The following is a 26411-nucleotide window of genomic DNA, read 5'->3' as shown; positions in this document are numbered from 1 at the left end:
ATACTGTATACCACTTATTCAATCACTATTTATGGGAAATACCCCCTCTAGTGGTGACAAGGAGAATAATATGCATTCATTAAATCTATTACCAATATCTGTGTAAATTGGAAGGTGGTTTTCTGAGCCTGTGTGTAAATCTCAATTATATTAATAGAATTAATCGTATAATAACAGAACTAACAGTATTTTATCCAATGCAAAAAAATTGGGTATACCGAGGAAAATCTCAGCTAGCTAAATATTTTTTTTTAAACTATTTTCTGTAGCATTCATTTCAGCAATACTGATCTATATTTTATTTATTCAACTACATGAGTCAAATGCTTGTATGCATCTCGAATATGGATTAGCCTATACTTAAGCTGGCCATCCACTATCCAAGTTTCAGTCAGATATCTGTCCAATCTGGCTGCTTGGAATGAAAACCTGGTAATGTATGGGAGCAAATGACAATCATTCATATGGTTTTAAACACTGAAAAAAGGACAAGGAAGTGACTCTGCCCAATGGTTATGTGAATGGGAAATGTAACATCTGAGGTATTGTTCTAAAGATTGGCTAACCTTTTCAGCATGTCCATTTATTGGGGGAAGATACGCAGTGACGAACTCGAAACCATCAGCCAACATGTTACAAAATTGCCTCCAGGACTGAGATATGAACTGATACAAGTAGCCATCCTAATGACACTGGCTACACTACCCATATAGTATTCAGACCTTGGGACAATGGTAACTCAACAATAAAATACATAGTATATGTGAGATGTCCAGCAAACATAACAGAACAATATCTTAAAAGAGTATTACTGATACCGGGGTCACCCAGGATCTTCCCCTCAAGGGTCTCCATCAACATAGCTGCCCTTAGCTTTACAGGAACACAGAATATTCCCTCAGGTGTGTTAGAAGGTGCCTGTCTCTGAGCATCCTCTAATAATGCAGATAAATGGTGGTGCCCACAACAATGCTGTCAGCAAGAATTGTCTCAGTGCATGGAGGAGGATATGAGTGTTGTAGAAAACTTCTAGACAATGCATCAGCATTAAAATTCATAGACCCAGGTCTATATCTTATAACAAAAGTAAACCTTGACAAAAACAAGGCCTGCCAGGCCTGTCTATGGGCAGTATTTGAGACATTTTTATGTAAGCAGCTTTTTATGATCAGAAAAGACCGAGATGCAGTGTTTAGAACCCTCCAACTAGTGTCAGCATTCAAAGGCCATTTACAGAAGTAGCCAACAATTCCGCCTCCCCCACCATCACTCTTCTCAGCACATGAGAATCTCTGTGAGAAGAATGCAGAGGGATGCACTCCCTTGTCTTTGCCAGTAACCTGGGATAGAATGGCTGCACATTGGGTGCATCTTCTTCTTCTGCTAAATTTAGGTGGCACAAAGCAGCTGCTGAAATGAAATCCAGACCCTCTGGTGTGCTCTTATCAGGGTCACCAGTGTTGGTCTTGGCTCTCTCGCTGCTGCTTCCTATGCTCAGATGGAGTCCTGCTCTGTAGTATAGGGAGCACAAGGGATCGCAGTCGCAAGGCTGAGACACGCCGCGACACGTCTGCATTTAAGTCCCCCCTTCCCCGTTGCCGCCCACAAACGGCCACTGCCTGTCAATCACTTTGTGAATAAATCCTCACTGCGTGCTACAGCGGTAATCTATCAAGACGCATGCGCAGTATTTAAAACACGCCATTTGCAAAAATATCGATATTGCATCCATCTCTGAAGCAGGACCTACTGTAAGTCACCTGTGCTCAAGTATGGCTATCCTTAAAACCTGGACTGTTAGTGAGCCTTGAGGACTGAGGGCCTGATTTAGACCCGGACGCAAAACTGCAGACGCACATTATGGGCGATTGTCCCCCTTCTGCGCATGCGGCAAAATACGCATGTGCGAACCAGTCACTGCGTCCGGGAATAGTGCACTCGTAGTACGCAGACTCGACGCTACTTTGAGTGACAGTGCCGTTTGTGGGTGGTAACAGGGGAAGGTGCTTGTGAGCGGGGAAGTGGTGCAGCGAACGCAGGCGTGTCTGGGCTTCTAAACTGTTTTATGGGTGTGTATAATTAGCATGGAGGCGTCATTGTACACGTCACTTGGTTGTATTTCAGCCTGCAGTGATCACAGTACATTCTGTGGGGTAAGGTCTACCTCAAACGCTGCGTCCTGCTCCGATTGGCTCTTGATGGTTCTGATTAATCATACACTTCCTGGAGATGACGTGTGCTACGAAATAAAAGTGGGCGTCTTTAGACTGGCGTTCGCTCACTCTGCCGTCGCTCTATAAGACATAGAGGGCGTCCTTACGCCAGACAGTGTGATCGCGGAATTTGCATACCCGGACCCTTTTGGCTGCGAGAGAGCGCAGCTTAGCGTCCGGGTCTGAATTGACCCCTGAAGTTGGGAATCACTGTAAGCTGGAAACCATGCCCAGGTGTGTTTCCTAGCAATACTTTCACATTTGTTTTATTATCGGCTATCTCAGCAATTCCCAGTGTATAATGATTAAGTGGCTGCTTGTGTTGCCTTTCTCGAAATAAAACTTAAACATAGATACAGGACTTTCAGTAAAACTGTTTTTATTGTGCAAACGTTTAATTAAAGAAATACTTCGGAAAACTAAAACCTTTTTAAAGTGAAGAAACTCTGTATTAGCTGTAGAGGCTAGGAGATTGTTTTATACACTGTAACATCAAGTTTTGGGTGAGCTATTAACTGTACCCAGATGATGAACCGCAGGGCAGGTGCCACTCTTTTATATGAGCTCTGAAATCCATTCATTGTATAAGAGGAGGAAATGATAAATCTATTTGTTCTGTGCAGTTCTAACACTTGAAGGGATGATCTGGTAAACTAGCAATTTTAATAAGGGTCAGTAGGATCGGGCCTGCTTAATACTGCTGCCGTACACTATAGATATGAGTGTCTTTTAAGCAGAAGTATGGAATCCTTATACCCCAGCTATGAAACTAAAAGTTTTCAGCTTGTACGAGCCGTCCCATTCATGTGTGTTATTTAAAGGGCTCGTTCCAATCAGGAGCGAATTACTCCCAGCGCGAGTAAGTGCGGCTGCATGCAGCACTTACGGTAACGCCGGACTTGCACTTTTTTGTTTGCAGCCCCATAGGGCTGCGAGCAAAAGTGTGCGAGTGGCGGGTGAGAGTGGGCCGCGAGGAACCTATAGGGATAGAAGCCAGGAACTCTACCAAATGGTGCAATAATACAACCAACAGCTATGACCTGTGTATAGATGTATATGTAAGCCGCTCATATACAGCACATCTGCTAGTGATTTCACAGCATGTGATTGGTATCTGATGGGGTTGGGACCTGCTTGGAGATCCACCATCCTCCGTGTGGTAAGTGAAGTGCCCTCTCCTGCTGCCGATGTCGCTTCATGTGAGCGTTCCTGCTCTTCACCCGGTCAAACACCCTAAGAGAAAAGTCATGGTCAAAGAATTATTACATTGTACTGATTTTACCGGGAGCTGATTGTAGATTTTGCAGTAACAAAGTGCAGGACCCATAGTAACCAATCACATTAATGTTTTTATTACACCTCATGTATTATATCATTTCCAATGTGATTGATGAAAGCTGACCATTTACTTTTATTTACTTCTTTATGTTGTGAGGCTGGAGTGGGATGGAGGAGGAATCGTCTGTGACCCCAGAACACATCCTCCACAAGCCAGGGAAATGCATAAGCATATTTAGCACCTCCTGGTACAATTATTATACATTAAAGGTATACGTATTTCCCGGGATGCGGTCACAATGCTGACGGCCAGGAAGCCTTCTTACTAAATCCCGGCATCTAAATCCCGATGTGGGACTAAAGAGAGGCGTTGAAATCCCGACAACCGTCTAGATCCCGACGCCGGAATCTATACAGATGGCTTCCCGAACGAAGATAAGCCGGGCACTGTTAGTGCTTAGCCGCAGGGGGGGAGGGTTAGGCTTAGGTACCCCCGGGGGGACTTAGGGTTAGGCACCACCCCGGGAGGGTTAGGTTTAGGGTGAGGGGAGGAATAGGTTTAGGCACCCCCGGGGGGAGGTTAAGGTTAGGCACCACTAAGGGAGGGTTAGGGGGGGAGGATTAGGGTACTTACCAGCCCCAGTGGGGATCTATATGCTGCATACTAGGCCTTATCTCTACCAAAAACCCTCTCTACAACTGGGAAGAGACCAGGGGTAATACAGTGGATGTTAAAGTCCCAGTCTGTCCCACACGAGTTACATGGATTCCACAACGTCTGAGAAGCCACTGGCTGCTTACTGTATATCTGCCCTGTGTCACAGTTCTCCAACCCCGTCCTCACTTACTCCCCACAAGTTATGATTTAAATGTGTCAGAAAGAGTGTTAGAATTACTGGCCCTATTTTAATGATATGTTGGGTCATACCGTGAGAAGTCCTGCACTAACGAGCGCTAATAAGGGTTAAACAGTCTGTACATGGGGCGGGGCTTGGACGCCATTGAGGGAAGCTGCATGTGATCGGAGCTCCGTGTAGTAGACCCAGACAAACACCGATCCCGCAGTCCCTCTCTGCTGCTCCTGCCTTAATGGAGCCATCTACAACCCCCCCCCACCCCTGCCGCTGTGACTAACCCGGTGCTGCTGAGGGCCGCCGAGAAGCGCCCAGCACATCGGGCCTTCTGCTGCCTCCCGGCTGCCATTACAGCCGTGAACGCTGGAGCCGTTTGCCCGCATTGCACTGGGAGCGCCGGTTCGCAACCCCAACGCCACACACGGGTGCTACCTCGGCCGGACTTCCCTGTTGTCACTGTCAGCAGATGTACTCGGCTGAGGCTGGCAGGCTGCACACAGGATTGTCCACATATCCGCTCTCCCATCCCTGATACAGGAGTCGCTGGTGGCCATTTTGAGGAGCAGACTCCAGTGGCTTAGATTAATAGCAGCTTCCATACAGCTGCTCAGGCAAGTTTTATTTTTGTTTTTTCTCACCATCCATTTTTTTCTCTACTTTGCTCAAACACAATTCTGTGTGATAAAGGAGGATGCAGTGATCAATGCAGTGGGCGACTCCATCATCTCTCTAATACCATCTCTATGAAGTGCTCTCACAGAGATCTGCTCTGTATATCTCTGAAGTTTTCCATGCTGTATTTCTAGTATGAAGTTTACTGACAGAAGATAAATTGCATCAAATTGAGCATACAGACTATATTATATACAAATCTCCTTTTTCAATCTCACTCTGCTCCATTATTGATACTCTCACGCCACCTAGTGGGGATATGGATAAATTCATTATGCCATCCACACCAGCAAGAACCCAACGTACAAAAGCTGGCAAAAAAGGGGATAGCACTACATCAACAGAACATTTAGATTCTGACTCTGTGGGCCCTACAAGTTCTGCTACTCCTGCCCTGCCAGATCCCAATTCTTCTTCACTCATAGTTCCTCATCAACGCCAGCCTATCCATTAATGTATGAAGATATGGTCAGAGCGATCAAATATACAATGGCTCCTATAATAGAACAAGTGACCAAATTCGCTGAAGCAATTAAAGATATTGATGCACATTTAGCTTCCACAGATCTACAGGTGGTCACTAACAAAACAATAAATGGGGAGCATGAACAAGCTATTTACGATATGCAACAACAGATGCAAGTACTGTAGAAACAAAATGATCAACTTCTAAATAAGGTGGACGACTTGGAGAATCGCTCCCACAGAAATAACTCGAGAATAGTTGGACTGCCTGAAAGCCTCAGAGGCCCTGATCTGACCAAGTTTCTTTGCACTGATTTACTACAAATTCTTGGGGTAGCTAATGATATTCCTGACTTTGCTGTGGAGACGGAGGGCCTGATTCTGACTTGGGAATAGAGAGAGATATCTCTCTCAACTGATCATCTTGGTGAGACCATGCTACACTGCAGGTGGGGCAGATTTAGAATGTGCAGAGAGAGTTAGATTTGGGAGGAGTGTTTCTAAACTGACATCTAAATTGTAGAGTAATAATAAAGCTGTGCAGTATTTGTGGGCTACATGCAAAAGCATCCAGTATTTACCCTACATGTAAAAACATTTACGTATTTACACCCCTTGCTTTGCAACACGGTTTGTTCATGTTCACAGTTGAGAGAGATATCTCTCTCTATTCCCAAGTCTGAATCAGGCCCTGAGTCCGTTCAGTCATTCTAAAAGACCTCGGACTGTCATCTTCCGCTGCCCCAATTTTGCACACAAGACTATAATTTGGTCGGCAGCCCGCACGCTAAGCCGTATTGTCCTTTACTAATTTTTCAGGATTGCTCTGCAGAGGTGACCAGAGCTCGCAAGGAGATGGCTGAACTTTGCTACAAACTAATATAAGATCAGAGGAAATTTGCATTGTTGTTTCCGGCGAGATTGAGAATTTTTCAAGGCAAAGAATATAAGGACTTCACTACCGCGGAGGATGTGGCTGCATTCTTAGAAGAAGAAGTGATGGAGAACGCATATACTTTTACCTAATTGGTCAATACTACGATTGTTAGTATGCTCCCCCTTATGGACGAATATACTTTTCAGGAATGTTTTCTCTCACTGGGAATGTTATATGCTATCTATTTGTCTTTACGTTAGTTATATTATTCTATCTTCAAATTATATGACTCTTAATATTTGAGTCGGGGTTCACCTATAATATATCCATTTATTTTCATAGTGTTCAAATTATATTATTTGATTTTGTTATATATTATTTCCACCATGGCCAACTCCTTTTACCGTTGGTTCCTGACAGAATTGTTTTCTCTTTTATGTCTTTCTTTTCTTTCTCCCACCTCCTTCTCTCTTTCCTACCAAAGCCTTCCTATCCATTGTCATACAGTCATGCAAATTGGGTGTTTATAATTGCCTTTTACGATAACTGGATTAGGTTATGGCACATGGGCGACCTGGGTCTGACTTTTGCGGTGTTTTGTACTGTGACACAGTCGGGATAGGGGTCCCTCTCCTGGGGTAGATGGACTCCCTCTTTACACACACAGCAGCCGTAGAAACAGGATACATGTCTGGGGTCCTCGTACAAACTGGTCGGCGCCAGTCTTTATTGTGCCAAATGAATATAAACATAAACAAAACATAAGTCCTAGCCCGGCTGGGCACTAGCTACACAGCAGATTCCCTCTCTATAATAATTGTAGGGCCTATTGCCCTCACCATCAACAAAACACGTACACAGTACTTACAAGGAATATCACCAAGTGTCTCTGAACAGGCCAGTCTGCCTGCTCTCCCAGATGTGAGCCACAAACAAACCATGCTTATATTAGCCATTTCCAGCTGCAAGCCCTAATGAGCCTGTTACCAGGTTGAAAGGCCCAAAACTTGGAGTGGCCTGTGGATGGAGCTCTCCCTCTCCTCACACCCACACCCCCAGGACCCAAACCGGTTTTCCAAAAGCCGATACTCTGGTCTGCTTACAAAACAGACTTCTCCTGGGTTTTTTTTAGAACACATAGGCCAGAAACCTAGGACAAATGTACCTGCCATTGACCACTTTACCAGTGCTTCTATCACAGTACCTACTGTATGCAGTATGCCGGATATTAAAATTTGCTCCTGCAATGTACAGAGCATCAACTCAACTAAAAGACGTAAGATTATCTCTTATTTAAACCTCCAGAATGTAGATGTTTCTTTTTTACAAGAGACACATCTAACTGATTCAGAACATCTAAAACTCTCTAAGCTGGGATACCACGTAGTAGCCTTCTCCTCATTTAATTCTAAGTCACGTGGTGTGGCAATTCTTGTAAAGAAGAATCTTTCTATAGAGGTCACCCAGCAGAAGTCGGACCCCAACGGCCATTACATTTTGATTACCACTAAATTGTATGGAATGTCCTTTACTTTTTGCAATGTTTACGCCCCAGCTATCTATGATAGATCGCTTTTTACTTCCCTTGCCAATGTATTGTATCAATATTCTGACACACAACTTATACTAGGAGGAGATGGTAACCTCATTATTTCACAATTTATGGACCGACAATCGCAGGCATCCACCACGTTTAGACAACGCAAAATAGGGATTCAGTACCTCCTGAAGCATTTGCATTTAGTTGATATCTGGCGTCTCCAACATCCAATTGATCAAGAATTTACCTTATTTTCAGCACCGCATGTTACATTTTCTAGAATAGACTATTTCTTACCCTCAAATTTTTTAGTTCCCAGAATTAAGGTATCTGGTATTGAAGCCCCAGGTTTGATAGACCATGCCATGATTTGGATTAGACTTAGCTCTGCAACTCCCACAGGTAATCATAGACTATTGTGCTTCCCGTCTTTCTTAGCTTCATCTAACAAATTTAAAGATGTTTTGCAGACTGCTTTCAATGACTCTGCATTCTCTAACTCCCAACATCTTACTGACCCTTTTCTATACTGGCAGACTGCAAAAGTGGTAATCAGAGGGAGGATTCTGTCCTTTATTTCTCATTACAATAGACAACAGTCGGAGATGACTCTTTCAGCTCAAGTCGCTTTGACTCAGTCCTACGAAAATTGACGTCAATCACCCTCGCCTTCCAACAAAACAAAATTTGAGGAATGTAAGGTGGCTTTTGACACATTGGTGCAGCAGGTTGGTTATCGTAGGGCCCGCAATAGCAGTTATGCATTTGGTAACAAAACATGGTAACAAAAATAGTAGACTACTATCTAATCTACTACATGGAAACAGACCTAGTTCAACTATTTTGTCTCTGACTGATGACAACGGCAATTTACAAAACAGTGGCCTGGCCATTCTAGATATACTTCACACTTTTTATTCCAAAGCTACTCTCAAGATCCCATTGACATACAGAATAAAGCAGCTTTCTGGAGTAAAACTATTCTCCCACAGTTATCAGAAGAACAAGTTCAAACTTTAAACCAGCCCATGACTGATTCGGAGTCTCCACCGCCATCAAAGGCCTTAAGACATTTAAATCCCCAGGCCCAGATGGTTACTTTAATTTTACAAAATTCTCTTATCATCTGTAGTTACTCCGCTCACTAATCTCTATAATTTTATTCTCTCTGGTAACCCCCTATCTACTTTAATGAAGCTATAATAAAGGTGTTACCTAAACCAGATAGAGATCCAACCCTCCCCGCCTCTTATCGCCCGATCTCATTACTAAATGTCGACTATGAACTTTTCACTAAAATCATTGCAGACCGGTTTAAATTGATAGTACCTTCTTTGATTCATTCAGATCAAACCGGTTTTATATCGGGACGTAGCACGGTTTCTAATATCTGCAAAGTTCTATCTGTACTGCAACACTTTGACGAAATTCATGAGGACGATTTATCTATTCTTTTATCACTAGACGCGGAAAAGGAGTTCGACCTTGTGGTGTGGGATCATTTATACGAAACACTCAATAGGTTTGCTCCCCCCCCCCGCCCAAATTGTAACTTTTCTCCAATTACTAAACTCGGCTTCCTCTTCTCGTATTCTGACCAATAATCTTTTGTCACCTCCAATTTCCATGCAAAGAGGCACCCGTCAAGGATGTCCTCTCACCCCATTAGTGTTCGCACTCGTCTTGGAACCTTTAGCCATTACCCTTAGAGCTAATACTTCCTTCCATGGTATCCAAGTGGGTAACATTGAACTGAAGCTTTCTTTATTGACCGACGATACGCTCCTCTTTATTTCTCGACCCACAACGTCTCTTCCCGCGCTACTGGATGACATTTCTCATTTCAGCTCTTTTGCAGGATACAAAATTAATGTTATGAAGTCTGAAGTTCTCCCATTAACTCGCTCAGACCTGCTGCACCAATGTCCTATTTTTCCCTCTAATTTTCAAATAGCCAAATCTAAAATAAAATATTTAGGTATCTCCATCACATCTTCCATACACCACATTTATAAAGCCAATTTCCCCCATATTGTCGATCAAATTATTAAAAAAATTCAACATTGGATGACTCTCCCCCTTTCATTATTAGGAAGAATTGCAGTCATCAAGAGTGTATTATTCCCTAAACTGGTGTATCCTCTACAGATGCTTCCCATAATTTTATTAAATTCAGATATAACAAAATGTACATCTGCCTTTCAACGATTTATTTGGAATGGTAAAAAACCCAGAATAGCTCGAAACAGATTGTTATATACTAAAGATAGAGGGGGTTTGGGCTTACCAGGCATTCAGACCTTTTCTTATGCGGCAGCTTTTCGATATATCTCCGACTGGTGTCTAAATCAATCCAATTTCACTAACCTTAGACTGGAGGAAGAATTATTCGCCCCCTTCTCCCCTGGAGCACTTCTACACATCCCACGCACAAAACTGCCGAAGGGAATTTTCTTCATGGATATATTTAAGGCCTGGTCTGCCATGAACAAATGCCTAAATTCAGGTCCACATGTCACAAAATATTTACCTTCGGTCAGGTGCATAAATATTGGGATATTGACAGAATTTTCAGATTTTGGCCTCTATTCACCATCACAATGGCTTTGAAATGAAACAAACAAGATGTGCTTTAACGGCAGACTTTCAGATTTAATTTGAGGGTAATTACATCCAAATCAGGTGAACGGTGTAGGAATTACAACGGTTTCTATATGTGCCTCCCACTTTTTAAGGGGCCAAAAGTAATGGGACTATCAACTCAAAAGCTATTTCGTGGACAGGTGTGGGCTATTCCCTTGTTATTTCATTATCAATTAAGCAGGTAAAAGGTCTGGAGTTGATTCTAGGTGTGACATTTGCATTTGGAATCAGTTGCTGTCGACTCTCAATATGAGATCCAAAGAGCTGTCACTATCAGTGAAGCAAGCCATCATTAGGCTGAAAAATCAAAACAAACCCATCAGAGAGATAGCAAAAACATTAGGTGTGGCCAAATCAACTGTTTGGAACATTCTTAAAAAGAAAGAATGCACCGGAGAGCTCAGCAACACCAAAAGACCCAGAAGACCACGGAAAACAACTGTGGTGGATGACAGAAGAATTATTTCCCTGGTGAAGAAAAACCCCTTCACAACAGTTGGCCAAATCAAGAGCACTCTCCAGGAAGTAGGTGTATATGTGTCACAGTCAACAATCAAAAGAAGACTTCACAAGAGTGAATATAGAGGGTTCACCACAAGATGTAAACCATTGGTGAGCCTCAAAAACAGGAAGACCAGATTAGAGTTTGCCAAACAACATCTAAAAAAGCCATTACAGTTCTGGAACAACATCCTATGGACAGATGAGACACAGATCAACTTGTACCAGAGTGATGGGAAGAAAAAGAAAGGAACTGCTCATGATCCAAAACATACCACCTCATCAGTGAAGCATGGTGGTGGTAGTGTCATGGCGTAGGCATGTATGGCTGCCAATGGAACTGGTTCCCTTGTATTTATTGATGATGTGACTGCTGACAAAAGCAGCAGAATGAATTCTGAAGTGTTTCGGGCAATATTATATGCTCATATTCAGTCAAATGCTTCAGAACTCATTGGACAGCGCTTCACAGTGCAGATGGACAATGACCTGAAGCATACTGCAAAAGCAACCAAAAAGTTTTTTAAGGCTAAAAAGTGGAATGTTATGCAATGGCCAAGTCAATCCCCTGACCTGAATCCGATTGAGCATGCATTTCACTTGATGAAGACAAAACTGAAGGGAAAATGCCCCAAGAACAAGCAGGAACTGAAGACATTTGCAGTAGAGGCCTGGCAGAGCATCACCAGGGATGAAACCCAGCGTCTGGTGATGTCTATGCGTTCCAGACTTCAGGCTGTAATTGCCTGCAAAGGATTTGCAACAAAGTATTAAAAAGTGAAAGTTAGATTTAGGATTGTTTAGTTTGTCCCATTACTTTTGGCCCCTTAAAAAGTGGGAGGCACATATAGAAACCGTTGTAATTCCTACACCGTTCACCTGATTTGGATGTAATTACCCTCAAATTAAATCTGAAAGTCTGCAGTTAAAGCACATCTTGTTTGTTCATTCAAAGCCATTGTGGTGGTGAATAGAGGCCAAAATATGAAAATTCTGTCAATGTCCCAATATTTATGTACCTGTCTGTATATGGGGCAACCCAGATTTTAGCCCGTCTCTCTCAATCTCTTACTACAAAATTTTTAAACAAAAAGGGATTGCCGCAATCAGAAATGTGTTCGACCCTGGAGGCACCCTTTACTCTTTTCAACAACTCAAAGACATTTACAATAGTCCGAACTCCCATCTCTTTTTATATCTACAAATACGACATACTACATTAACAGTAAATCTCCTCAGGCTCCTATATTTCGCTGCTCAATCCGCCTACCCCCTCACCTTTATACTCACTTTTTACATTGATTTTTAATACTAAGTATGAACTCCAATATCTGTATAATGATTTATTACCTACTGATGTTATAGCTCTATGGAAACGAGTTTGGCAATCTTGATCCTAGGATTACCCAGAATTTGATTTTTCAGGAACATATCATGGCCACGATTCCAACTACAGGTTGAGTCTCCGATATCCAAATATTCCGAAATACAGAGTTTTTTTGGCTTGACTGAGATAATGAAACCTTTGATTTTTGATGGTTCAATGTACACAAACTTTGTCTAAGGCACAAATTAGAAATTTTTTTGTATAAAATTACCTTCAGGCTGTGTGTATTAGGTGTATATGAAACATAACTGAATTTTATGTACGTACACAAACTTTGTTTGAGCCACAAAATTATTGAAAATATTGTAAAAAATTACCTGCAAGCTGTGTGTATAAGGTGTATATAAAACATAAATGCATTCTGTATGTATATTTGGGTCCCATTCCCAAGATATTTCATTATGATATGCAAATATTAAAAAATACGGAATATTCCATTATCCAAAATACCCCTGGTCCCAAGCATTTTGGATATCGGAGACTCAACCTGTATTATGAAATGGTTATGCTCTGCCCAACTGCAGGAAATTCATATTACATTTCTAAACAGGGCATATATATCACAAGCCCAGCGAAGCCATATGATACCAAATGCATTGAGTACTTGTCCATAATGCCATGCAACATCAGCTAATTTTCTACATAATGTCTGGCACTCTTCTAAAATCAAAAAGTTTTGGTATAAAGTGTATGATTTTATTGTTCGGATTGTTGGAGTCAGGTTGCCATTTTCTTGGGAAATGTTCCTTCTAGCAGACTTTACCTCATGCTCCCCAGCACATGTCCCTTCTAACGTATTACCTTTTCTCACAGTATTGGTCACTCTAGCCAGGAAATTGATTCTACGGTATTGGATTTCCAAAACTGTGCCTTCTTTAGAAATGCTTAAGTTGGAATTTATTAATATACTTTATTTTGATAGACATACAGCATTATATGATATTGAAAAGGGTGTTCTTAAATTATATAATAAGTGGAAAATGTACCTTACATTTTTACCCAAAGCCACATCAGATCAGATTATGAAGATATTTGAAAACACAACATGGTCCCAACGTCACCTGATTGTCTCCCTCAAGAAATGTTGCTCAGTTTATACAATAACACCTACAGCAATGACAAGATAACTGACTATCTCTTTCCCTCATCCCTCCCCTACTTCCCCAATTTTTCTCCTGACTTTTCTTTCTTTCCTCTATTTATATTTTAGTTCTAATTGTTTTCTCTCTTTGATTAATATCCATATTGTTATTGAGTTTAATGTTCTTTAACAATTAAAAATAGAATTAATAAATAATATATAGATTACAGGTTTTGACTGGAATAAATATTACAATTCCATTTTATTATGGTTTTATTTCAGATATTTTCTTATGTTTACAAGTTATATAATAATAATAATAATAATAATAATAATAATAATAATATGGGCTGCATATTTTGTATTGTATTCCAGTCTAATTTTTTAAATATATTTTCAATTTACCCATTCTGTTACATGGCACGCTATATTTATGGCTTTTCAAATTATTTGTTAACAGAATATATTTATATATTTTTCTGATGTATGTATTTCAGGATTCAATAAAATTTGTTTTTCCAAAAAAAAAAATAAAAAAAAATCAGTCTGTCCATTTACATTTTTGATCTCGGCCCAAATTTGTATCATGCTCTAAAACACTCTGGGTTGCAATTCCCTGAATCCTGTTCTCCTGAAAGAGTGTCTTATTTGCATGTTATTCCCTAGGCTGTAGCTCAGACAATTTATTAGACCTACTCGTTATTCCATATGAGCTGAACCCTTATGAAAAAGCCTCAATACCTGTCACACTCTTTGCATGCAAACTGTCCGAAAGGTTCTGCCCTGTCTACAGAGTCCTTCTGGCTGCTATGTGACGCCTCCTTAGACTCTGTGTTCTGTCTCTGGATGGTGTTTTTGATACCACAGAAGTGTCCTTTCTGCACAAGGAAATACAGAAGTCTGGTTTTAGCAGCTAAATACCAATACTGGTGGCCAGAGCAGAAACGTCTGTCCTTACTTACCGTGCCGCCTCCACACTTGTCTCCATCATAACTCTGCTCATTGCTGGATCCCTGTCCTGTAGCCAAAGTCCGTGGTCTATCAAAGCGAATGATCTTTTTCCATGTGTAGTAATACTCCACACACTGGTACACACTCTTCTCGGGAAGCTGAAATATCATTATTTTGTCTTATATTACAATAGTGATGCTCTAGAACTAAGACTATGTACAAGTACAATGAAACAATCATGTTTTCTGTCCTGTAGCTGATTTATTGAAACAGAACATAAAGATAAGAAATGTGATTACATCCCCTCCCATTCTTCTATTCAGGGTCTTCTCACCATTGACTGGATAGAGGAGAAATTCTTTCTGTCCTTGGAGTAAGCTTTCTTAAACTGCCTTTTCTCTGCTAGTGACCAGTGATCCGATCCTGTGAGCCAACAAATACATATTAGAATGTAAGTTGTGTTTCTATAGTGGAACTAAGAAAGTTGTTCTGTACTACTGTAGTTAGAGGCAAGCCCTGGTATGTGGACTGAACGTTGCCTGACGGCTGTTTATAGTATAGACCACCATAGATGTCAGTATCAGAAGAAGTACCACAATCTGAGAGCCAGCCATCACAAACCGCAGGAAGACTGTGATTGAGAGTGATAATTAGGACACAGAATCCGTTTATCGATTGACCTGCGACCGGTCCTGCGTCTTCACACGCAGTTGTTTGGATTTGCGAAGCCGCAAGTGGGCGTCTCGATGCAAAACCCAGTGGCTGTGATATTTGCATATTGTCGCACAGCCGCTGTGTACAATTTCCAGCTGTGGCGGCATTAGCATAGATCTCAGAATCAGGCCCAGGGTTGCTGTAAAGATTTGGGTGAACAGTAGCAGAAATGTGAGGAGCGTTCCTTGACGGTGACTGGGAAGTGGTTAAGAAGACGTACCGGAATGTTGCATTTTATGGGAGTGTCGGAGGCGTGTGGGGGAAGCTGTAGCATACAAAGATGCTGAACCGCCCACATAGGATGCCTTACTGTAGAATAGAAAAACTGCAACTTCCGTAAGGCTGGTGCAAGATTCGATGGTGCGACCGATGGCGGAGTCTTAAGCAGCACCAAGCAGTACTTCGGCGTCTACGGACGTTGACAGTGGACGTCTCAGTCATTGCACATTCGGACGCACCAGGGAAGGACTTTGTAGCGGCATTAGCATAAAGATGTAGATGTGACTGCACAGCCCATAGGAAAACATGTACTGTACAGGGAAATCTGTGATTTTTGTACTTACGTAACGTGCATTGGAGGACGCAATAATACCATTGGCGTGTAGAGGTGCAGAACAGGAGTTTGGGCACTTTAAATCTAAAAGATCAAGATCGCCCCCACTATACTCCTGAGGGTGCCTTTGTATTTTCCTTACAAAGCCTCAAAAGACAGAATCAAGGGTACGAACAAGGATAGAAGAGAGATCAACAATGGAACGAGAACCACAATCCTAAGAAGGATAACATAGTGAAGGTAAAGAAAACAAAGAGATAGTCCCCCAATAAACTAAGAGAAAAGGATTTAATATAAGTACAGAAATCCCATTTGTTCTGACATGGAAGAACATGTGTCACTATTCTCAGTCAGAATGTGTATTCGCTCTCCCAGCTAGGATTTGCATTACCAACGACAGGAGTCTGGTGTGCATGTGGTGATCACCCATGGACCCCTGCACACAGTAGTGGCCCCTGAGTTGGTTCCTAGCAGGTAGACTTAGAGATAGCAAAATGGGTTTGGTCATACCAGAGCCAAAAAGGTAAGACAAAGGAATGGTCAGGTCACAAGACAGGGTCATACCCAGAGAACAGTATTTCACTGGCGGTACCCTCTTCGGTTAGTGTCAAAGCCATTTTTAACCTGATCCCTGAGGGAAAGAGTTTGTTCTTCACATCAAGACCTCACTGCCTAAGGGTCTTAGTTCTTCATATTTTGCCCCACAGGTTAGACGAGGGGTTCAATCCCAGAGGATATTTTCTGCTACTCTTAAGAGGTCAGCACAAATGGATCACAGACTTGTCAAGCTCACAAGCCTTCAGACAAGCAGGAAACATTATTGAGAAGGCTGCTAACATGGGTTTCCCGTTGAGGGAGTCTGTCTTTTTCTCTTCTGGGACTATTAGTTCTTTTCCAACAATATTACTTGGGTGAGAAGAACGGTATGGTTTATTCATTGAGGTAGTATACTCCTCAAGATCCCACTGGAGGATACTTCCAATTGAGCTTCTTACATAATAGAACAAGTCACAGTCGTTAGTTGAATCTATCATTTCATTGGTGGCTCTGGGGCAATGGCCATAGTAGGAGTCGTCTGTTTTCCATCTGAGTCTGGAAGGTTTTGACCAGAAATGCCCGCGGCTGAAGGTCTGGTGCTCTTTGATGCTGCTCTATGGATTGTATGTGGAGTTTTAGCATACGTATAATATGCAGGAACTCAAATAGTTTTCTATGCTCTCAGGACACCATTTTGGTGAGGATGGACCCGCTCAGACAATGCCAGGACGGAAGTTTATTTCGTAGGGAGATTACGAAATGTGCCCTGGCCACGTGAGAATCCTGCCGGTTGTGGGGCTAATAGTTCCAGCCAGCCATTATAGTGATTTTCATCCAGTGGTAAAAGGCAGACTCGCAGATGTTTTCTGATTGACATTGTTTGATCCTTGGTATGGCCTTGCTCTGCCTGTTCTTTTTGTTAGTGGTGTTTCAGCGAATGCTATGGTAGGGAAAGTATAAGGCCAATGGTAGTACAGGCTTGGTCCAAAAGGTCATGGTACACTGACATTCTCAGCATGGCAGGGGGCAGCATGACCCGATCTTCGGGCCAACTTTATTTAACAGAATTTACTTCGACTTTCACAGTTTTGCCTAGCGCTTGGAAGCTTTTTAAGATGAGAATTTCCCCAAGGTTGTGTACATCTTAGTGTGAAGAGACAGGCTTCTATATCTATTGGTCTGATTACTGCTGTTCTGGTAAGGGGGGTTATTAACTCTGCTCTTTAATGGTTTAGGTTTCAGCCATTTTTATTTTCATTAAATGAAAACTGTCTCTTTTCTATTTTCAAGAATGATGTACGTGCAGCTTCCATACATAATGACTAATACACGAATGGCTAAAATTGTAACTATCTGCATTAAGCAAAAAAAAGAACTAACAAAGGGCCTGATTCATTACCGATCGCAACTGCGATTATGCACGCAATTGGTCGATTGTTGTGTTCTGCGCACATCGCAGTGCGCATGATCCTGTCACTGTGATTGGGATCGCAGTGACTATGCAGATCCATCGCAGAGTGATTGAAAGCAAGTGCTGTTTGTGGGAGGTGTTTGGGGGGTGGTCGGCGAAACGCAGGCATGCCAGGGCGTTTGAAAAGCCTTGCATGGGCGTAATTCAGCCACTGTGATGCCGTACGCAGCTTGAGGACTCATAGCGTACGATGAGGTTAGCAATTCCTGAGTAATGTCAGAGCTTGTACAAGTGTGCCTGAGGCTGCGATGGTAGTCGATTGTACCGGTGGTTTTGAAGTCTTGCTAAACATCACGGATGTGTGTAAGGTAAAGTGGGCGTCCTTATGTTGTGCTGCGATGGCATAGCGATCGCAATGGATTAGCACACTATCGCAGTGAGACTGCGTGCGTAATCGCTATTGCAATCGCAGTTGTGACCAGTCGTGAATCAGGCCCAAAGACTACTTTAAATTGCATGAGAATCACATATAAAATGTAACCCTCCAAGTGGCAAGCGATGAGGCACAAATCATAAAAAAATTATCAATAATTAAGTATACATTTACAGTAAATAAAATGATTGTTTTGTAAAATGCAGTTTTAGAGAAGTTACCATATAACTCTGAATTTAATAAAGACATCAGGCTAAGTTTTACTTACCAGCATAGTGATAATCTGCAAGCCACCGAGGCAGATATTCCTGAGGTTCCATAAGTAACATTTTATCCAGGGCTTCCTAAAAATACATGTTCTGCTAATCAGTGGCTTACTTCAATCAGATACAAGCAGAGAGGAATAGTTACTGGTATCTTAGGGCCTGATTCAGAAAGGAACGCAAGTGTGCGCATGCATGAACCCGGCCGCTGCGTGTATATGCTAATCAATGCATACGCACGGCAACCGCAGCATAAGATGCAGACGCCCAGCGCTACACAATGCCGCCCACTTCCCTTTACTCAAAGCCTGAGCAGTCCGCAAGTCAGTAACATCGAGAACCATCGGAACCATGAACCCAATAGAGGTTGACCTGATGTCGTGCATGATTTTGGCCACTTCCTGCGTGCATCGAGTCGCCTGGCTGCGTATGCCGCTGCACTGCCTTAATTATGCAAGCCCCTATAACGGCGTCCCAACGCACAGGCACGCCAGAATTCGCACGACCACCGCCTGTCACCACCCACAAACGGTACTTCCTGTCAATCAATATCGGAAGGGTCTGCGTACACATTGCGTGTAGTCTGCGTACCCTTACCCTTACCCGATCGGACTGGCTAGTTTGCGCGTGCGCAGTGCGATGCATACGCATGCGCAGTGCGAGAACATTGGCCGAGTGCGTGCGTTCTCTCACTTGCGTTCCTTGCTGAATCAGGCCCATAGTCCCCACAATGGGATAGATCAGCATGGCATCTTGTGCAACTTTAAACTGGAGGACTGATGGACACTTTAGTGGCTTAGTTCATGTAAAAACCGTATAATTTTCAACACAAGTATGCATATCTAATTCCATATAATTCCCACTGATTTATAAAGCGAGTTGGTGATTGTGGTAACACGGGACTCACCATGACACTGCCCTGGGATAAGTGCAGGCAGTGCAGAGCAAACTCCAGGTTGTTGCCCCCTCCTGGTACAGCACTGGAGCAGGCCAGGTTAAGGAGACTGGAAACTGGGGAGAAAAGAGAGAGAAGGAGTCCTGTGGATACAATGAAGGATCATCTTCATTTTGTTATCTCTTTGTCTAAAGAGGAGTCAGGACGATACATCACCATTCTGATGCATACCTCAGGCGCAGAGGTAAAGGCCTTTACACACAACACTGCATAGAGTGTGAATGATCACTTACTCATTCACAGACCACCATATTGTGCTTCGAGAAAGTTTTGTATGACAATACCACGTTTCAGTTGGCCAGCTACCCACAAATCATTAATATTGGTCCTAATATCCCCCAGTAATGTCACTGGTTCATAGTGAATTGATAAAGCTGCAGTGTCATAAACACTGGTTCAGTCCACAAAATGGCTGCCTGCATCCTGCAGAGGACAGGTACTTTTTGGAAGCTGTAAAGGATGACAGTATAGAAGCTCCAATTCCCCAATCAGGAGGCTGATCTGTTCTTCTTACATTATCAAGGGATTGTGGTGTTGGTTACCTTGCAGCGCTCATCTCCCTCTGATACAATTTAAAGGCAGCTGTATAACAGTTGATTAAAATAAATGAATTGTCTGTGAATAAATATCCATTTGTAATATAGATGTCAGTCATGCAGAGTTGCGGAACCACTATGGGCTGAGTGAAGTGCTCCACAAGTTTCCTTCTTCCCTCTCATGATCACTTGTTCTGTGTCTGCCAAATGCCAGCTCTTCATCACTTGCAGGATGGTGAGTGAGGTGACCGATCGCCTGTTTCCTTTGTATACAGACAATGCATGCAGCGATTTGACAGCAGAATTGCTCTGTTTTCACAGAAGAGCATTAATCATTTGCTTTAATGTCAGGGTGACTGAGTGTCTCATCACTTTAGAAAGTCGTGTTTTCCATATCGGGAAATTGTGGAGATCTTGAGCACCTGTGACCTTGCCTTGAGAGCAAACACACACTGAAGCTATACAAAACAGATTTATTCTCTGCACTAGTAGAGGTACTTCCATGTGATCGGTTATGATAAAAGATAGACAGGAATTAGATAGACAGGAATTAGATAGACAGGGGTATATTTACTAAAGTGGGGGTTTCTAGAAGTGGAGATGTTGCCCATACCAACCAATCAGATTCTACTTAACATGTATCTAGCACCTTCTAGAAGATAACAACTAGAATCTGATTGGTTGCTATGGGCAACACCTCCACTTCTAAACACTTGCACTTTAGTAAATATACCCTAGATAGACACCAGATGTTAGACAGGCAATAGGTCGACGGGGACAAAAGGTTGACATACTAAAGGCCGTCATGGAAGGTTGACGGGTACAAATGGTCGACAGGGTCAAAAGGTCAACATGAAAAGTGTTGACACACAGATGGTCGACACATTTTTTTTTTCTAACCCTAATCTTCACCCTAACCCTAACCTTGGTGTCTAACCCTAACCCACCCTCCTGGTGCCTAACCCTAACCGTCGGGGTAGGTGCCTGACCCTTCAGTAAGTGCCTAACCCTAAAAAAATTATAATAAAAAGAAACCTCTCCCTCCTGGTGCCTAGCCCTAACCTTCAGGGTTAGTGCCTAACCCTAACCATCAGGGTAAGTGCCTAACCCTAACCCTAATAAAATAATAATAAAAAGAAATGTGTTGACCATTTGTACCTGTCGACTTTCCATGTTGACATTTAGTGTGTTGACCCTTTGTCCCTGTCGACCTTTTGTCCCTGTCAAACTATTGCCTGTCTAATGCCGGTACACACTAGACCACAGGTTCTCAAACTCGGTCCTCAGGACCCCAAACAGTGCATGTTTTGCAGGTCTCCTCCCAGAATCACTAAAATCAATAGCTCCACCTGTGGATCTTTTAAAATGTGTCAGTGAGTAATGAACACACCTGTGCACCTGCTGGGTGACCTGGAATACGTGACCTGTGTTGGGTCCTGAGGACCGAGTTTGAGAACCTCTGCACTAGACGATATGTCGTCTGATTTTGCAATTGAACACTGCAGCCCAGCCAATACAAGTTGCCCTATCAGTCTTCTAAGGAGTTAAAATATTTGCATACTCTCTCTTGTTATTCATTCTCTCTCCCATCTTCATTTTCTCTCTCTATTCCTCCCGTCTCCCTCTATTCATTTTCTCTCTCCCTTATCCCCCCTATTTTCTCCTCCTCTTCCTCCCTCTCCATGCTGTGCTTGCGGTAGACAGACACCACACACGATTATAGAATAGATAATAATTGTAAAGTGTTTATTAATAGATGACCAAAGATTAGTGGCCAGAAATCTTAAAAGCTATGGAAAGTTCCTGTGTAAGCAGGTCTCCAGAAAGGATTCTTACCTGCCTTAGTCTCCAACCAAGGCCTCCAAACCAGGTCAGCCTTCTCTTCTTCACCTTCCAGGAATAAAGCGTCCTGCATATCAGGGATCTCTGCCTGGAAGCGATCTCCAATGTTAATGTGCCTTGGGGCAATAAACATGAATATAAACAAGTAGCATGGGAGATATGTCTCTTAGGACTGACTACACAGGTACGATACTTACGGATGGATAGTAAACACCATGTCGTCTTTCACAAGGGAAATCCCACAAGTGGACGTCTCTTTCTCTGCAGGGATAACGTACACTGTATAATTTATGCAGCAGCCAATACCACCAAAATGTGCTGCCCCATGTGTGGTATAAATGTGCTCTGCAGCAGTTCTCTTCTGATGTTCTAGATTTAAACTGATGTTGACCCCTTACACTATAAGTGCTCAATGTAAACCTGTGTTCCATATTTACCAACCATCAAACTGACACACTCTGACAATGGCTGTACTAGTGCTCACCTGGCAGGCTGAGAACGGGGCCCTTGGCACAGGAAGGAGTGCAGAAAGTATTAAAGTAGAGCCCTAATCCCTGGCGAATTGGGCTCAGCATGGGAGGTGGAGTGTACGGTGGGCACTGGAAGGTGCCACTGTTGAGATACTCAGAAAGATAAATAGTTGGTGAGTGCAGATTGCTCTGGAAGCAACCAGAGGGAGAAGAGCTGGCCTCCAGGAGTGGTGGGGGAATATATAATGATTTATGGCTAGGTCTCTTCTTCTTCTTCTTCTTCCCTGTTTTGGTAGTAATGCTTTGTAGATGACTCGTCGTTCCATTTACCTGAACAACAAGGTGAAGAGTAATAAGGAACAGCTAGGAGAAGCCTTGTCATACACATTCAGGAGCAGTAGCATGAGAACCAACGTGGTGACAAGTAGGAAGAACAGCCAGACAAAAAGCAATAGACATCATAGGGGAAGGGAGACAGAAGAAACTCAAAAGATGATTTAGGGGAAGAACAAAGACCCAAGATAAAAGTTCTGTAAGACAGTAAGAACAATAACCAGGAACATTAAAGAAAAAAGACATGTAATAACATACGGCCAGAGTTTTAGTGGAACCGCCAGGAAATAGGTCACAAGGAACGTCCAGCATGCTTAGGAAATACCAGCTGCCCACCTAGTGACATCAACTTCCCAGCAGAACCACTGAGCTTAAAAAGTGAACCACGGGCTTGTATCGTGTGCCAGTGACAATACTGGGCTGTCACAGAAATGATTGAAGCATTATAAATCTGGAGACAATGCTTCATGTTACTATAGAACTGGTGCTGGATGCAGGACAGACGGGACATTATCTGCAAAATACACATGAATCCAGTTCACCTTATCCTCTTCCTGCTGATCCTTCATAGAGACGGGGACAGACACAGGGATTACAAGGTGTCCTGCAGCTGCGTCCTGTGCAATCCATGTGGATGGTATTAAACTTTCTGGCAGTAATCCTGCCTTCTCTCCGCTGCTCTCTATGTCACCTTTATGGACATCCTATAGAAGAAACTTTACTTTGATAGTTCCACACTAGAATGTAAGAAAACCTCATCTATACAGCCATTACTGGGGACATGTGAAGTTTAATGTAATGGAGAGATGTACTGTATAAGGAGCAACAATTCACATCCACAACCAGAAGATATTGCTTGCTCCCTGGACCAATGACTGAAGATTTGTTTTTTTCTAATGACAAAAGATAACTTCATTGTAATTTGCTGAGAGTCAATTACCAACCAGCAGTGCAGGGAGCAGAGGAGAGTTGGTGCTTCTACCAGTTTATGTGTGGTTGCTTGACCTCGGTATGCAGTCGCAGAAGAACAGACTATGGTTTGAGGGTCTAGTGCCACTCACACAAACCTCCCCGATGTGGACATTATACTATAATGAGCATTATTACATGTAGTGTAAGATTTGTGGCTTCACAGTGATAGCTTCTAACTCTGGCAGTGATTAATCATCCTCAAGTCCCCTATTGTATACCTGCAATGGTTGGCTATGCTTGCTCTCCCCATCACACGGAACGATGTCCTTCACTCCCGCAGAGGCACCGAGCATGAGGGCAGTGTGATCTGTTGACTCCTTCATACCAGAATCTGTGTGCAATCTTCCCGGAGGTAGGAAATGAGATATAGGTAGAAAATAACACGTATCACTTATCTGAAGCAATCAGTGCAAGTTTGGACAGGGTAACAATAAATTAAGTGAATACTAAAAATGCGCGCACTATACAAAAAAAGTGTTACTAAATAAATAACACTTGCTAAAAGCACCAAGTTCCTCTAAACTGCTTAAAACACACAAATAGTACACAGTTACACTCATGGAGGAAAAACAGTAACTGAGAACTCATTAAAGTGCACCAGTCTTGTACAGTACACACTGTGGGAGCGGCCATTTTGTAGTGAGAGTGAAACAATTAGCATTGTAATGCAGCCTATCTCTCTACTAGGAAGTAGTGTCATCACAGACGGGTGAGGAATGCCAGGGACAGTCTGTTCTGAAAGTGAAGAGGACTCAGACAGGGTGATGACTACAAAACCATGGCAGCCATTCAGTTATACGCAGTCAGCACCATGGCTGAGTCCAAAGTTCTCTAAGCTGTTCTACCAGGTGGGCAAAGTCAACAGAGGCCTATGAGGTGGTGCGCGGTGATATTCTAGGGTTCTAGGTATAAGAAGGAGGGTGTGCACTAACAATAACTGGAGACCAGACACTTCCTTAGGAGTCACCTTTACAACTTGTCCTACCACATTGTCATTTTTCTTCTCCTTTTTTTGATTATCCCCCCCAGATTATTAGAGCAATTCAAGACAACTCACTGTAACCAGCCTGGTGGCTAATATTTGGGTTCCAACACACTGAACGATTGAGTTGAGCGATTGAACGATAACGATATCGTTCAATCGTTCATAAATCGTTTGCAAAAATGTCTAAAACGACCAGCGATGCGTGTCCCCGCTGGTCGTTTAGACATCTATCATCGGCCAATCATGCTGGACACCCTGACGATAATGTCAGGTTCAGCATCTTTGCAGACTATTGATGTGCCTGCACTGAGCGACTGCTCCTCCAGTGTAGGCACATCACAGACTGACAAACGACTGCATGATTACAATCGTTTTCATGTCTTTAAGTGGATGGGCACACTAAGAATGGGTGGACTATATATATACATATAAAACTGAGAGTGAAGCAGGGATGTGCCAGTAGTTACCTGTGTGGAATGACGATGCTTCCTCTCCCTACACTAGGAAGCGTATTGTTATTTTCTCCCTGGGAACCGAGATAGAAATAGGTGAAAACAGCAATTCCATCACACAGTGTGAATGACACTAAGGGAAGGGGGGAGGAGGGGGGGTATTCAATTCTGTGATGTGCGACCCAAACATGGTATAATAATAACATTGCCTCATTTTCTCTGCACCGCTGTAGGCAGTGTTCTGAACCATTCCCGACGGCTCTTCTCACACACCGCCAGCAAGTGATTACCCCTGAATATGTCTGTCTATCTAAAGTTTGATAATCTCTCTGTCTTTCTCTACAAACATATAAAAATTCCAAACAATTCTTTATTACAGACTGTGGGTCTCATTCAGACCTGCTCGCGAGCGCAGGACGCTCGCAAGCGGGTCGATGGTACCCAAATGCACATGCGCACGACGGAGGGAGCTCCGTCATGCGCATGTGCGAGACCCGACGAGCGGCGAGGAAGCCGTCGCTCGGGGTCTCGCACCAAAGGGGGCGTGCTGTCGATGGTGAGTGACATCACGCCCCCTTTGGTGGGCGTGCCAGGGGCGTGGCTGCCAGACGGAGGCGTTCCCATGGGAACGCCTACCGTCTGGGTCCGGCCCCACTGACATCACTAGTGATGTCAGTGGGAGTGATTTTGGCTCTGATAGAGCCAAAATCACTCCAGGGCTTGTGGCAACGAGACCCTACCGCAGGGTATCGTCGCAAGCCCGATGGTCGCGATAGACTTGACCATCGCGACCATCATCATGGACGCTCGCATAAGCTGTGGGTGGTAACCCATAGCTATGCGAGCGTCCAAGAGGCCGCTCCAAGAATAGGTAGGAGGGCCATGATTCAGAGCGAGCGCTCTGGTCAGAGCGTCCGGCTCTGAATCAGGCCCTGTGTTATTATCCCCTTAAACATCTCCCAGTGCACAGTATTTATTTTGGGGGCTTAATTTTTTTCTGGAGGGTCTTAAATAAACAGAGGATTAATATGCCGCAGAGGGTCAATATCTATTATTTATTAGACACATGTATATGGTGCAGCCAATACATTATAACCAATAAGTTGTTGTACAATAGTCTTCCGGTCATACGCCCAAAAGTTCACTCAGCAAAAGGAAATAGCCGGGGTAACAGCTCTTCGGTATTCATGTTACCAGGAATAACTCTATAGTATCTCAGCAGCTGCTGCACAGCACGGTAATCGCTTGTGTGTCAGGTATATGAAAATAACGAACATTGGGCTGGATTCACCGGTGCACGCAAATGTCATCCACCTCCTGCTGCATTCGCATTATTGCCTGCATGCAGCTTTGCTATTGCGATTATTGCTGAATCAGGCCCATTGCCTTGAATGCTGTATGAATATTTTTGAAAAACTCTGCAAGCATTAAAAGTAACCATATGTGTTATCTAGAGAAAAAAAAACTATAAATTATTATTTATATTTAAATAA

General features: G+C 43.0%; 1 protein-coding gene across 1 annotated transcript in view; it reads right to left on the bottom strand.

The window, feature by feature from the left end:
* Window positions 1-3307: 3307 nt before the first annotated feature.
* Window positions 3308-26411, bottom strand: part of ZNF541 (zinc finger protein 541) — a 69777-nt gene continuing 46673 nt past the window's right edge. The window contains exons 4-15 of the mRNA XM_088477181.1: window positions 24934-24992; window positions 23700-23823; window positions 23052-23213; window positions 22191-22506; window positions 21904-21967; window positions 21701-21822; window positions 19281-19384; window positions 18379-18454; window positions 14797-14885; window positions 14474-14620; window positions 14253-14389; window positions 3308-3446 (exon numbers count right to left, since the gene is read on the bottom strand). Coding sequence (XP_088333307.1) covers window positions 3308-3446; window positions 14253-14389; window positions 14474-14620; window positions 14797-14885; window positions 18379-18454; window positions 19281-19384; window positions 21701-21822; window positions 21904-21967; window positions 22191-22506; window positions 23052-23213; window positions 23700-23823; window positions 24934-24992 — 1539 coding nt within the window. The remainder of the gene's footprint in view (window positions 3447-14252; window positions 14390-14473; window positions 14621-14796; window positions 14886-18378; window positions 18455-19280; window positions 19385-21700; window positions 21823-21903; window positions 21968-22190; window positions 22507-23051; window positions 23214-23699; window positions 23824-24933; window positions 24993-26411) is intronic.

Source organism: Taudactylus pleione, unplaced genomic scaffold (assembly GCF_031769625.1).
Source record: "Taudactylus pleione unplaced genomic scaffold, aTauple2 ptg000199l, whole genome shotgun sequence".
Lineage (NCBI taxonomy): Eukaryota > Metazoa > Chordata > Amphibia > Anura > Myobatrachidae > Taudactylus > Taudactylus pleione.
This window is presented reverse-complemented; position numbering and strand designations above follow the sequence as displayed.